Source organism: Thalassophryne amazonica, chromosome 15 (genome assembly GCF_902500255.1).
Source record: "Thalassophryne amazonica chromosome 15, fThaAma1.1, whole genome shotgun sequence".
Taxonomy (NCBI): Eukaryota; Metazoa; Chordata; class Actinopteri; order Batrachoidiformes; family Batrachoididae; genus Thalassophryne; species Thalassophryne amazonica.
Genome location: NC_047117.1, coordinates 92,659,416 through 92,675,383, shown reverse-complemented (window position 1 = coordinate 92,675,383; position 15,968 = coordinate 92,659,416). Strand labels below are relative to the sequence as shown.

At 41.4% G+C, this 15,968-nt stretch overlaps 1 protein-coding gene across 1 annotated transcript in view; it reads right to left on the bottom strand.

Moving 5' to 3' along the window:
• Positions 1 to 12,142, bottom strand: part of ccdc85al (coiled-coil domain containing 85A, like) — a 63,821-nt gene extending 51,679 nt beyond the window's left edge. Inside the window, exons 1-2 of the mRNA XM_034188755.1 lie at positions 11,725 to 12,142; positions 11,448 to 11,688 (exon numbers count right to left, since the gene is read on the bottom strand). Of these exons, the coding sequence (XP_034044646.1) occupies positions 11,448 to 11,688; positions 11,725 to 11,753 (270 nt within the window). The 5' untranslated portion in view covers positions 11,754 to 12,142. The remainder of the gene's footprint in view (positions 1 to 11,447; positions 11,689 to 11,724) is intronic.
• Between the last annotated feature and the right edge of the window lie 3,826 nt (positions 12,143 to 15,968).

The window sequence follows — 15,968 nt, the reverse complement described above, 5'->3', positions numbered from 1 at the left end:
TTTTTATTCTATTTGTATGCTCTTATTATGCTTTTATGTGTGTTTTTCGTACTGTTCTTTTTATTTTATCTTTAGTTGGTGCTATTGGAAAGCACTTTGGTTCAGTGAAAACTGTTGTAAAGTGCTATAGAAATAAAACTTGATTGATTGATTGATGTGTGCTGCACTGGACAGATTCACATAAGACTTTCTGCTTATATTTATATACAGTTGTGCTCAAACGTTTACATACCCTGGCAGAATTGTTGTTTTTTTTTTTTGGTAATTTGTCAGAGAATATGAATGATTAGTGGTTGTGTGAAGTCATTTATTGTCAAACAACTGTGTTTACTCTTTTTAAACAATAATGACAACAGAAACTAACCAAATGACCCGATCAAAAGTTTACATACCCTGGTGATTTTGGCCTGGTAACATGCATATAAGTTCACACAAACGGTCTTCAAATGGCTACTAAAGGGGAAACCATCGTTACCTGTGATCTGTGTGTGTGTGTGTGTGTGTGTGTGTGTGTGTGTGTGTGTGTGTGTGTGTGTGTGTGGTGTGTGTGTGTGTGTGTGTGTGTGTGTGTGTGTGTGTGTGTGTGTGTGTGTGTGTGTGTATAAAAGGTCAGTGAGTTTCGGGGCTCCTGACAGACCCTTGCATCTTTCATCCAGTGCTGCACTGACGTTTCTAGTTTCTAAGTCATAGGGAAAGCAAAAGAATTGTCAAAGAAAAGGTAACTGAACTGTATAGTGCAGGAAAGAGATATAAAAAGATATCCAAGGAACTGAGAATGCCAATCAGAAGTGTTAAAATTCTAATTAAGAAGTGGATAATGAGCACTTTAAGCATCTGATGCAGATGGTAAGTGTTATATAAATGCAGTCCATTTACCATTTGTTTGACAATAAATGGCTTCACACAACCATGAACTATGAGTGAAAAAAGTGTTTAAGTTATCATTCATATTCTCTGACAAATTAAAACTTCTGCCAGGTTATGTAAACTTTTGACCACAACTGTAACATATACAGACATGATAAATGTCCCATTTAATTTTATTTAGGCAGTAGGATGAATGTGGATCTTTCATCTAATTAAAAATGGGCTGCTATAAATCAATGTTTAATTGTGGTTGTTTTCTGTGTTAAACATTTTATAATTATATGAGCGAAGCATTGTGCAGCAGCGCAAAGCTCACTCATGGTACAGGGCGTCCTAAACAGGAAGTGACAAAATTCAAATCCACAGTAAAACAGGAAATGTTCAAATGTCAAACACTTCCTGGATTGACAGATGAGATCCCATGGAATCTCACGGGAACTCAGTCGCAAGCTCACACTCAAACAGGAAGTGCCAAATTCTCAGTCAGAGTGAAACAGGAAATATCATTGCTGAACACTTCCTGGCATGGGTGGAGCTAGAGCGGAAGCCAAGGTTTCACTGGACTCCCCTGAAATATGATTGGACACAGATGATTGACATGTCACGGCCCCACACGTCTGGTTGAAAGAGCTGCATTTTCAAATCAGTGAGTCACATTGACTGCTAGGTTCCTCCTGTCCAGTAGTTGGTGCTGTGTACCACAAAAAGTTCTAATCCACCTTAGTAGAAGAAGAAAAATGTTTGTTTCAGATTTGAACTGAACATGCCGTTTGAACTATGGAACTTCTAATCACACCAAACTTATGTTGGTGAGTAAACAACCGTATTTGATGTCAGAAATGAGGTCCAGGTTGTTAAAAGCAGCATTTCTCCTTTAATTCGGGTTGCCTTATATACACATGTTTAAGCTAACAGACAGCAGCTGGTTCATGCTCTGTTGGCTTATTAGTGCAGCAGATAACTGAAACAATCCTTCAAATGGTGATACAAGTGTCAAATTCAGCACAAATACAGCTGGAGCAAAATTAATGGAGCAACTTTAACTTGACCCCTGTACAAACTGAAACTAACCTTGGTATTTCACACATTTCAATTTGTTTATTACATTTCAAATACATTTTTTCTAAAATTATCTTCCTTAACTCAAACTGAAAGCAAATCTCTACAACTTGATATAAATTAATTAAAAATATAAAATCCAGCTTCCTGATGAAGTGGTGTAGTGGAGGATTTTCTTAAAAAGAAGACCTGAAAGTTAGATATGATGTTCTGGTGAAAGAAACTTTTGTATTTCTTCATAATTGATATACGAGGTCTGTTAGAAAAGTATCCGACCTTTTTATTTTTTTGCAAAAACCATATGGATTTGAATCACGTGTGATTGCATCAGCCAAGCTTGAACCTTCGTGCACGAGTTTTTTCAGGCCTGTCGGTTGCGTCATTCGCCTGTGAGCAGGCTTTGTGTGAGCAGTGGTCCACCCCTCTCGTCTGATTTTTATTGCGAATAAATGTCTGAAGGATTTGGAGCTTTGCTGCATCAAATTTTTCCAGAAACTGTGAGAGACCTCCAGGTGGACACCATTCGGAAAAGTCAGATGGCTTTCAAGGACGATTTTATGGGGATTACACAGATTAAGGAGTGCTCCAGCCGGTTTAAAGACCGCCCACAGCGTCTGAGAGCGCGGCGCACTCCGAGCGGTGATCGACAGGCTGACACCCCGCTGAAACAACCAGATCATTTCCAACGTGAAGGCTTTGTTGATCCGGGACGTCGTCTGACTTCCACAAAAATGGCAGAAGACGTGGACATCAAGACTTTTTCGGCACATTCCACTGTTACAGGAGTTGTTTCATGGAAAGAGAAGCGGAGGGATGCGCCACGGAGCCGCAAATGGCGCAGACAAAAGCACCTCCGTGTTGGTCTCACAGGACAGCTTTCAGATGGCTTTCAGACGGCTTTCGGTGGCTTTTCAGTCGTGTGACTATCCGAGAAATTGTGCATGAGCTGGACGTGCCAGAACATGTCCTGTGAGGCTTCATCATGGCATTGCTTTGCGCCATGCGGCTCCACCGCGACGCGCAGAATTCCTCCGCTCCTCTTTCCATGACAAAAACTCCTGTAACAGTGGAATGTGCCGTTCATTTCCACACTGGATGCTGTGTTGATCCGGGACGTCGTCTGGCTTCCACAGGAATTGCGGAAGACGTGGACATCTGCACTTTTTCGGCACATTGAGACAGACATGCGGAGGAATTCCCTGTGTCACGGTGGAGGACCTAAATGACATGGTGAGATGCTAACAAGCTTCACTCATTCATGTCCACAACATATGCATATTAGAGTGAAAATAAAGGAATGCATACCCAAACAGCTCACTGGGAAGGACCTTGAATCAGATTTATGTATGTCTGCATTGGTAAGCTGGCACCAAGGTTCTCAGCGTGCAAACCTCACCTATTTGAATGTTCAGTACGCACAGTTTTGTGCACTCAGGTGGACATACCCAAACTGCAAAACAGTTCAAACGGGCAATACGCACTAGTTTGCATACTTGAACCACACAATTGTTTTTTTTTCCAACGGCCCCTAATAGGAGCAGCTGAATGAAGAGGAAGCTGTTCGTTTGTTTGTTTTGTTTTTTGTAGGAGCCATGGTGCCTGCACACAGTATTACACTTATAAGCCTTCAGTAAATCAGGCCCACTATGTCATAGTTTTACATTTCTTAATACCTGAGCTCAGAATGATTTGTAACACTTGAACTCAACTCTCGACCTGTGATCTGCTGACGTGTCAATGAAATAAATAGGAAGTAATGTAAATGGATAGGAAACAGCTGAGCAGACAAATGTCCAGTTGCTTGTTATTCATTAAACATAAAAAAACCAAACACAAAAAGAGTTTTAATTCCTGACTAAGCTCTCAGAGATTTTTCATTTTGCATCTGAAGCTAAATGCCTGTAAAAAGTGATAATAGTGGAGGTGAGTGATGTAACATTCATTCATTTTCTATACCCGTTTACTCCAGTCAGCCTGCAGTCATAGAGCGTGGGGCGGAGGACACTCTGGACAGGACGCCAGCAGGGCAGTCATGTAACAGTTTATTTCTATTTTAGAATTTTACTTAATTTAGGCCGTTTCTTGGAAAAAGTGTCACTTTGAGAAGATAGATCGTATGTATTTTTTGATAAAGAATTTTTCTTAATTTTAATTTGGTGTCATAAAAACCACATAAAGCACTTGTGTGTGTTTTTATAGCCACTGTAATGTGGAATATGATGCATTCAGCAGACGTAAGAGCGGGTCAGGCTGAAATCACGATCTTGGTTCCAGGAAACGTGACCTAAAGATCTTCACCTCCTCAAGAACGCCTCATCATAGTTTCAGCCTCCTTCAGCTGCCCTCTCGGCTTTTTACCCTCCAGCTCTTTACTGTGTAATTAGGCAGTTTGGATGAGCAGAGACGTGACAGCATCTCCAAGAATGACAAATGATCCTCATGTGCTTCATCTGAGGCCATCTCAACTTTAACTGCATAAATAAATTTCTATTATTTGTGGTGCAGCTCATAAATGTTTCTCAAAGGGAACCTCTCTGCTTTGACTTCCAATCCAAACATTATTTTACTGTAAAGACATCTGCACACTTTGTTCATGTAACCCATTAATGACTGAAGTCTTGGATTCCTGCACAATTTAGATTTAAATTCAAACTTCTTTATGACCCAGAGCTTGTTTAATTTTAGGTTGAATGCAGCCCAAATTAATATAAAGACACACTGAATGTGATCTTCTTTTGAGTGTCCCCTTTAGGGGTGCCACAGTAGATCATCCATCTCACCCTGTCCTTGCAACTTCCTCTGTCACCTCAACCACCTACATGTCCTCCATCAGCACGTCCATAAACCTCCTCGTTGGCCTCCCTCTTCTCCTCCTGCCTGCTGCCTCCATCTTCAGCATCCTTCTCACTACTTGTCCAACCATCTCAGTCATGTCTCTCTGACTTTGTCTCCAAACCCTCCCATCTGTGCTGTCCCTCTGATAACCCTGTCCATCCTCATCACTCGCAAAGAAAATTGCAACATCTTCAGCTCCACCTCCTTTGGATAGTGCCCATGCCTCACTGTTAGCCCTAAATTGCCCCATGTCCCAACTTTGTGTGTGTGTGTGTGTGTGTGTGTGTGTGTGTGTGTGTGTGTGTGTGTGTGTGTGTGTGTGTGTGTGTGTGGTGTGTGTGTGTGTGTGTGTGTGTGTGTGTGTGTGTGTGTGTGTGTGTGTGTGTGTGTAATGGATGAATATTAATTAACAAATGAAATGAGGTTGACCACACAAAACATATCTTTGGTTCATAGCTTTGGCTCCTTAGTAAACAGCTTGGGACTCTGGCAAGGATTGTTGCATTCCTCCCCTCTCCTCTCCTCCTTTCTTTGTCTCTCCACTCCCCTCACCCTGGCTTCCTCCCTGACACCTTGAAGGCAGCGCGGTTTTTACTGCTGCAGTCTTCAACTCTCCAAGATGAGCAGCGCAGGCCCCTCCTGCTGCAGCCTTCACCGACTTTGCCTCAATTCGGATGACGGACTGCTTCAAGTTTAGTGCACATAAACAAGGTCAAATGTACGAGGTCTGTCAATAAAGCAACAGTCCTTTTTATTTTTTTCAAAAACTATATGGATTTCATTCATATGTTTTTACGTCAGACATGCTTGAACCCTCGTGCGCATGCGTGAGTTTTTCCACGCCTGTCGGTGACGTCATTCGCCTGTGAGCACTCCTTGTGGGAGGAGTCGTCCAGCCCCTCGTCGGAATTCCTTTGTCTGAGAAGTTGCTGAGAGACTGGCGCTTTGTTTGATCAAAATTTTTTCTAAACCTGTGAGACACATCGAAGTGGACACGGTTCAAAAAATTAAGCTGGTTTTCAGTGAAAATTTTAACGGCTGATGAGAGATTTTGAGGTGATTCTGTCGCTTTAAGGACTTCCCACGGTGCGAGACGTCACTCAGCGCTCTCTGCCGCCGTCGTCAGCCTGTTCAAGCTGAAAACCTCCACATTTCAGGCTCTATTGATCCAGGATGTCGTGAGAGAACAGAGAAGTTTCAGAAGAAGTCGGTTTCAGCATTTTATCTGGATATTCCACTGTTAAAGGAGATTTTTTTAATGAAAGACGTGTGGACGAGTCCGTGCGTCGGGAAGCAGCCGACGCGGCGCGGCGGCACAGGAAAAACACCTCCGTGTTGATAACCATTTGTAAAATCCAGGCGGCTTTTGATGGCTTTCAGTGGAGTGAGTATATGAGAAATTGTTTAACAGCAGGACATGTTCCAACTTGTCCTTAAGGCTTTCAACAGAGGTGTTTTTCCTGTGGCGGAGCGTCGCGTCGGCTGCGTCCCGACGCACGGACCCGTCCGCACGTCTTTCATTAAAAAAATCTCCTTTAACAGTGGAATATCCGGATAAAATGCTGAAACCGACTTCTTCTGAAACTTCTCTGTTCTCTCACGACGTCCTGGATCAATAGAGCCTGAAACGTGGAGGTTTTCAGCTTGAACAGGCTGACGACGGCGGCTGAGAGCGCTGAGCGACGTCTCGCACCGTGGGAAGTCCTTAAAGCGACAGAATCACCTCAAAATCTCTCATCAGCCGTTAAAATTTTCACTGAAAACCAGCTTAATTTTTCGAACCGTGTCCACTTCGATGTGTCTCACAGGTTTAGAAAAAATTTTGATTAAACAACGCGCCAGTCTCTCGCCAACTTCTCAGACAAAGGAATTCTGACGAGGGGCTGGACGACTCCTCCCACAAGGAGTGCTCACAGGCGAATGACGTCACCGACAGGCGTGGAAAAACTCACGCGTGCGCACGAGGGTTCAAGCATGTCTGACGTAAAAACATATGAATGAAATCCATATAGTTTTTGAAAAAAATAAAAAGGACCGTTACTTTATTGACAGCCCTCGTATATGTGTTGTCTTTAATTCTGATGTGTGCCATTATTATGGTAAACTAGTAATAATTGTGGATTAATTGCTGTATTTTGTCTGAGGTAATTGGAGTGTAAACGTAATTTCAAAAACTGATGACAACATAAACACGCACTGAAACTGATGACAACATAAAGACGCTCTGAAACTGATGACAACATAAAGACACACTGAAACTGATGACAACATAAAGACACACTGAACCTGATGACAACATAAAGACACACTGAAACTGATGACAACATAAAGACACACTGAAACTGATGACAACATAAACACACACTGAACCTGATGACAACATAAAGACACACTGAAACTGATGACAACATAAAGACACACTGAAACTGGTGACAACATAAAGGCCCTCTGAAACTGGTGACAACATAAAGACGCACTGAAACTGATGACAACATAAAGACGCACTGAAACTGATGACAACATAAACACACACTGAAACTAATGACAACATAAAGACGCACTGAAACTGATGACAACATAAAGACGCACTGAAACTGATGACAACATAAACACACACTGAAACTGATGACAACATAAAGACACACTGAAACTAATGACAACATAAAGATGCACTGAAACTGATGACAACATAAAGATGCACTGAAACTGATGACAACATAAACACGCACTGAAACTGGTGACAACATAAAGACCCTCTGAAACTGATGACAACATAAAGATGCACTGAAACTGATGACAACATAAAGACGCACTGAAACTGATGACAACATAAAGACACACTGAAACTGATGACAACATAAACACACACTGAACCTGATGACAACATAAAGACACACTGAAACTGATGACAACATAAACACACACTGAAACTGATGACAACATAAAGACACACTGAAACTGATGACAACATAAACACACACTGAAACTGATGACAACATAAACACACACTGAAATTGATGACAACATAAACACACACTGAAACTGATGACAACATAAAGACACACTGAAACTGATGACAACATAAAGACACACTGAAATTGATGACAACATAAAGACACACTGAAACTGATGACAACATAAACACACACTGAAATTGATGACAACATAAACACACACTGAAACTGATGACAACATAAACACACACTGAAATTGATGACAACATAAACACACACTGAAACTGATGACAACATAAAGACACACTGAAACTGATGACAACATAAACATACACTGAAACTGATGACAACATAAACACACACTACCTGATGACAACATAAACATACACTGAAGCTGATGACAACATAAACACACACTGAACCTGATGACAACATAAACACACACTGAACCTGATGACAACATAAACACACACTGAAACTGATGACAACATAAAGACACACTGAACCTGATGACAACATAAACACACACTGAAACTGATGACAACATAAACACACACTACCTGATGACAACATAAACATACACTGAAGCTGATGACAACATAAACACACACTGAAACTGATGACAACATAAACATACACTGAAGCTGATGACAACATAAACACACACTACCTGATGACAACATAAACACACAATGAAACTGATGACAACATAAACACACACTACCTGATGACAACATAAACACACACTGAAACTGATGACAACATAAACATACACTGAAACTGATGACAACATAAACACACACTACCTGATGACAACATAAACATACACTGAAGCTGATGACAACATAAACACACACTGAACCTGATGACAACATAAACACACACTGAAGCTGATGACAATATAAACATTCACTGAAGCTGATGACAACATAAACATACACTGAACCTGATGACAACATAAACACACTGAAGCTGATGACAACATAAACATACACTGAAGCTGATGACAACATAAACATACACTGAAGCTGATGACAACATAAACACACACTGAACCTGATGACAACATAAACACACACTACCTGATGACAACATAAACACACACTGAAACTGATGACAACATAAACATACACTGAAACTGATGACAACATAAACACACACTACCTGATGACAACATAAACATACACTGAAGCTGATGACAACATAAACATTCACTGAAGCTGATGACAACATAAACATACACTGAACCTGATGACAACATAAACACACTGAAGCTAATGACAACATAAACATACACTGAAGCTGATGACAACATAAACATACACTGAACCTGATGACAACATAAACACACACTGAAGCTGATGACAACATAAACATACACTGAAGCTGATGACAACATAAACACACTGAAGCTAATGACAACATAAACATACACTGAAGCTGATGACAACATAAACATACACTGAAGCTGATGACAACATAAACACACACTGAAGCTGATGACAACATAAACACACTGAAGCTGATGACAACATAAACACACTGAAGCTAATGACAACATAAACATACACTGAAGCTGATGACAACATAAACATACACTGAAGCTGATGACAACATAAACACACACTGAAGCTGATGACAACATAAACATACACTGAAGCTGATGACAACATAAACACACTGAAGCTAATGACAACATAAACATACACTGAAGCTGATGACAACATAAACATACACTGAAGCTGATGACAACATAAACACACTGAAGCTAATGACAACATAAACATACACTGAAGCTGATGACAACATAAACACACTGAAGCTAATGACAACATAAACATACACTGAAGCTGATGACAACATAAACATACACTGAACCTGATGACAACATAAACACACACTGAAGCTGATGACAACATAAACACACACTGAACCTGATGACAACATAAACACACACTGAAGCTGATGACAACATAAACATACACTGAAGCTGATGACAACATAAACACACTGAAGCTAATGACAACATAAACATACACTGAAGCTGATGACAACATAAACACACTGAAGCTAATGACAACATAAACATACACTGAAGCTGATGACAACATAAACACACTGAAGCTAATGACAACATAAACACACACTGAAGCTGATGACAACATAAACACACTGAAGCTAATGACAACATAAACATACACTGAAGCTGATGACAACATAAACATACACTGAACCTGATGACAACATAAACATACACTGAACCTGATGACAACATAAACACACACTGAAGCTGATGACAACATAAACATACACTAAAGCTGATGACAACATAAACATACACTGAACCTGATGACAACATAAACACACACTGAAGCTGATGACAACATAAACATACACTGAACCTGATGACAACATAAACACACACTGAACCTGATGACAACATAAACACACACTGAAGCTGATGACAACATAAACATACACTGAACCTGATGACAACATAAACACACACTGAAGCTGATGACAACATAAACATACACTGAAGCTGATGACAACATAAACACACACTGAAGCTGATGACAACATAAACATACACTGAAGCTGATGACAACATAAACACACACTGAAGCTGATGACAACATAAACATACACTGAACCTGATGACAACATAAACACACACTGAAGCTGATGACAACATAAACATACACTGAAGCTGATGACAACATAAACACACACTGAAGCTGATGACAACATAAACATACACTGAACCTGATGACAACATAAACATACACTGAAGCTGATGACAACATAAACATACACTGAACCTGATGACAACATAAACACACACTGAAGCTGATGACAACATAAACATACACTGAAGCTGATGACAACATAAACACACACTGAAGCTGATGACAACATAAACATACACTGAACCTGATGACAACATAAACATACACTGAAGCTGATGACAACATAAACACACACTGAAGCTGATGACAACATAAACATACACTGAACCTGATGACAACATAAACACACACTGAAGCTGATGACAACATAAACATACACTGAAGCTGATGACAACATAAACACACACTGAAGCTGATGACAACATAAACACACTGAAGCTGATGACAACATAAACACACTGAAGCTAATGACAACATAAACACACTGAAGCTGATGACAACATAAACATACACTGAAGCTGATGACAACATAAACACACTGAAGCTGATGACAACATAAACATACACTGAAGCTGATGACAACATAAACACACTGAAGCTAATGACAACATAAACACACACTGAAGCTGATGACAACATAAACACACTGAAGCTGATGACAACATAAACATACACTGAAGCTGATGACAACATAAACACACTGAAGCTGATGACAACATAAACATACACTGAAGCTGATGACAACATAAACATACACTGAAGCTGATGACAACATAAACACACACTGAAGCTGATGACAACATAAACACACTGAAGCTGATGACAACATAAACACACTGAAGCTGATGACAACATAAACATACACTGAACCTGATGACAACATAAACACACACTGAAGCTGATGACAACATAAACATACACTGAAGCTGATGACAACATAAAGACGTTTTTACACACTGTGACTGCAGCGCGTCCTCGTGCCGTGCGCGCTCTCTTTGACTGTATGATCTCATCGTTCAGCAGCGCGCGCGCGCACCCTCACCTTCAGCCCCCTGATCTCGTTCAGGTGCAGCTGGAGGCTTCTGTTGACCTCTCGGATGAGATTGCCGTGGTCCAGAATCACGCTCATCTTGTCGGCCTCAGACCGCCTCAGCCGCCGTACCAGATCCTCCTTAGTCCACTTCAGCAGCTCCTCGTCCGTCAGACCGGAGATGTCCTCGGCTGGACTTTCGGTCTTGGCTATGGACAGCTGTGTCTGTGTGTGGGTTTGCGTTTGGGGCTGGGTTTGGGTTTGGGTTTGGGTTTGGGTTTGGGTTTGGGGCTGGGCCGGTGGAGTCGTCCTCTCCATTGGCACAGCTCCTCCGGCACCGACTAAGGCTGTAAAATTATCTCCCGTCCTCTGCTCGCATCCGCTCCGCAGTCAGCTCGGTGTGGACCGGTTACCGTGTGAGCAGCATGCCCGCTGCCGCCGCTCTTTGCGCCAAAGCAACAGCTGACGGTGCCGGCTGATGGATCCAGAGGAGGAGACGCTGCGCTGATCACGGCCGCATCCTGACGCACAGATCGCGCTTTGGACAGATTTAACCGACGGATTAGATCCGGATTCTGTCCTAAATCGAGTCAAAGTGTCGGCTGGCCGTGTGAGGAAGAGGACAGAGTCTGCTGTGAGAGAGGGACGCATCTCTCCGTTTCCCCCTGGAGGGGCCGAGCCTCGCGCACAAAGCTGGGTTGTAGCGCCCCTTGATGTCGACAGTCATAATGCAGAGCTGCTGGTCCTTCAGTGACGTGAAGAGTAAAGTCTGGCAGCGATCACAATCTGAATCAATGTTTCCATTTATGTCTTTATTGCGCATTCTGACCTTATGATGTCACCAAGAACTGATGGTCTGAAAGGCAGAACAGCACTTCTATTGGTTGGGACTTTCTAGTTACTGCCCCCAACCATTAAAGGAAGGTGGATGGAAATCATGTGCCTGTATAGAGGACAGCTCTGGAGGCAGGGGTACAAGTGGTTGGTTAAGTGGCTTGCTGTGGAAGGTTTTCGGTTCAAGACCACCCCTGTCCATTCTCCATGTAATGTGGAGTTGCATCAAGAAGGGCATCCGGTGTAAAACTGGTGCCAGTTTAATTCCATTTATTTTATTTGTATAGCTCCAAATCACAACAATGCTGTCTCAAGGTGCCTCACACAGGTAAAGAAGCAGATCTACGTCAGAACTGCTGTGGGAACCCGAGTGAAAACAAGGGTGAAGCCAAAAGGAATTACGAGAGGACTGGTCTATGAAATACAGTGCAAAGACATGTCAAAGAAGATGACTCAGTTTTGAAGCAGAGATTCAAAACCTGTCTGATTCAAAATGATCTCTTTTATTTCTTTCTGTTTATCTCTTCCTGGTATTGAAAGACCCTTATGACATTACAGAGCTCTGTGCTGATAACTGAGAATTCTGGTTTGAATCTCAGCCTGAGTGAAGGTGTGTTTAAAACATAAACTGGTTTAAAAGTGTCAGTTGGTGGAAGTGATATAAAGGTCTCGTTCTCTCGCTGGTTCTTCCGAGGTCTTCCAGTCAATGGAGCAGTTTTTGAGGTTGTGCTGCTGGAGGTCCTTGTACTGTTTCTTCTGCCCTCCTGGACTCAGCTGAGAGTAGAAGAAAAAGTGAAGCAATTCCTCCACCTCTGTTACTTTTATTCCTCTCAAATATTATATCAATCAATCGGTTTATTTCAAACACAAGATTCATAGAAGTAACAAAATAAAGAAAAATAAGCAACTTTCTACATTTTATGTTAAGCCTTATTTCAAAATGGAATAAATTTCTTTTTTTCCCTCAAAATTCTACTCACAGAACCCCATAATGACAAGAAAAACATTTTTTTAAGATTTTTGCAAATGTATTAAAATAAAATAAAAAAACAACTAACAAATCACGTGAACATAAGTATTCACATCCTTTGCCATGAAGGTCACATCTGAGCTCAGGTGTCTCCTGTTTCCACTGATCATCCTTGAGATGTTTCTACAGCTTAACCGGAATTCACCTGGGGTAAAATCAGTGGATTGGACATGATTTGAAAAGACACAGACCTGTTTACATATAAGGTCCCACAGTTGACCGTCAGAAAACCGAGCATGAAGTCAAAGGAATTGTCTGTAGACCTCTGAGACAGGATTGTTCCCAGGCACAAATCTGGGGAAGGGTACAGAAACATTTCTTCTGCTTTGAAGGTCCCGATGAGCACAGTGGCCTCCATCATCTGTAAATGGAAGAAGTTCAGATCCACCAGGACTCTTCCTAGAGCTGGCCGCCCATCTACACTGAGTGATTGGGGGAGAAGGACCTTAGTCAGGGAGGTGACCAAGAACCTGATGGTCACGCTATCAGAGCTCCAGCATTCCTCTGTGGAGAGAGGAAAACCTTCCAGGAAAACCATCTATGCAGCAATCCACCAATCAGGCCTATATGGTAGAGTGGCCAGACGGAAGCCACTCCTTAGTAAAAGGCACATGACATGTTGTTTGTGTTCCACTTGGGGTTTTATAGGTTCAGACCAAATCTGAACTCAATCAGATAAGATTTAGAGGTCCCCCAGAGCGACACATTTTCTTCTACTTCCGCTGGCAAGACAACATCACCCTAACGGGAGAAGACTCTGATGCCATTATTTTTCTTTTACAGGTACATGTGATGGCTTCTAATTGGAAAAAAGTGGTGGTTGATTGGTCACCCAGAGGAGAACATTACTGGAGTTACTGGATTACTCCATTGCTTGTTTGGGGGAAATTGTTGCTTTGTGGGGGACACCGAAACAATGTCCCATTACAATAAAATCTGGCACAGATCTTTTATTTTATTAGTGAAACAAGAATAATGTGGTCCCAAAAGATATTGTAACGTTTGACATTTTGAACAGGTCTAATATATATACTAAGAAATAAAAGATCTAATCTGCACTGTGCACTCATATTAATTTATTTGCTTTCAAATAGATGAAACTCACACTCACTCATCTTCAACTACTTACTCCAATTAAGGGTCACGGGGGCTGGAGCCTATCCTAGCAGTCATAGGGTGTGAGGTGGGTTCACCCTGGACAGGACGCCAGTCTGTTACAGGGACACATACAGACAAACACATTCACACACACGGACGATTTAAAGTTTTCAGTCCACCTAACCTGCATGTCTTTGGATGTGGGAGGAAGCCACAGGTGGGAATCGATTCCATGACCTTCTTGCTGTGCGGCAACAGTGCTAACAACTAATCCATCGTGCTGCCCTAAATAGATAAAACTACCATTCAAAAAGGTTTGCATTGCTGTAGTCTAAACTACATTTCCCATAAAGCCCCTCTACTTTATCTCGTGGCCGATCTATGGTCGAGGCACGAGCCAATGGCCATACGACAAATCTCAATGTTGCCACATCTGCTTATTGTAAGCAATATTGGCTGTTCTAGCCCCCCAGCAGCATTATTTCTTTTTTTGCGGGGGGGGGGGGGGGGGTTCCAAATGCAGTTGCATTAACTTAAATAATGTGAAGAAACGCCACTATAACATATCATTCAATCACACACATTAACATCTCTATAAACATTTTGTTAACATTAAAAGTGTCATTTTAATGCATTATTTCTTCTTAATCTTGAATTTTTCTTTAGTGCTGTGCAGAAGAACTTGAAATTGGCACGTCTTGTATCTCTGGGGAAGGCAGTTCTAAAAGACAGAGAGATGATCTCAGTTGGATCTTGTGGCTGCACTGAACCATCCCACTCTGGTTCTTCTGCAGTGTGTGAAGCTGAGACTGTATTTGATTTGTGTTTTGTGCTGCCCTCTTGACCGGGTCACTCTTGAAAAAGAGGTTTTATCTCAATCAGTTATTTACCTGGTTAAATAAAGGACATTGATTGAGTAATTGATTGATGAAATTACATTTAATATTTAGCATGTTGCTAATTATATAGTACTTGTGCATAAATTAATATTTGTCCAACACTTATTGTTATTTAAAGTCCCCAACACCTCATTTCATGCCCAACCTTATGCACCAGAAGTTTTGAGCTTGAAATTCATCAGTTTCGACGGCATGATTTCCCTCTTTATCTTGCGATAACCATGGTAGGTTCTTATTGGATGCTGTACAAAGTTGTTGAATATGGCACTGTATCAATAGCCAATTATTATTATTTATCAGTCCATCTGTTCATTCAGGTCATTAAGTTTAAAAGGAGCTGAGACATTCCTCTCTTCACGAGTCAATCAATCAATCAATCAATTTTTTTTTTATATAGCGCCAAATCACAACAAACAGTTGCCCCAAGGCGCTTTATATTGTAAGGCAAGGCCATACAATAATTATGTAAAACCCCAACGGTCAAAACGACCCCCTGTGAGCAAGCACTTGGCTACAGTGGGAAGGAAAAACTCCCTTTTAACAGGAAGAAACCTCCAGCAGAACCAGGCTCAGGGAGGGGCTAATGTTTTGAGTCATGTTTTGCAATTACAGCATATCCCAAGACGTTCTCAGGCTGAACAGGACACGTAGTCCACAGTTTTCTGGACCTGG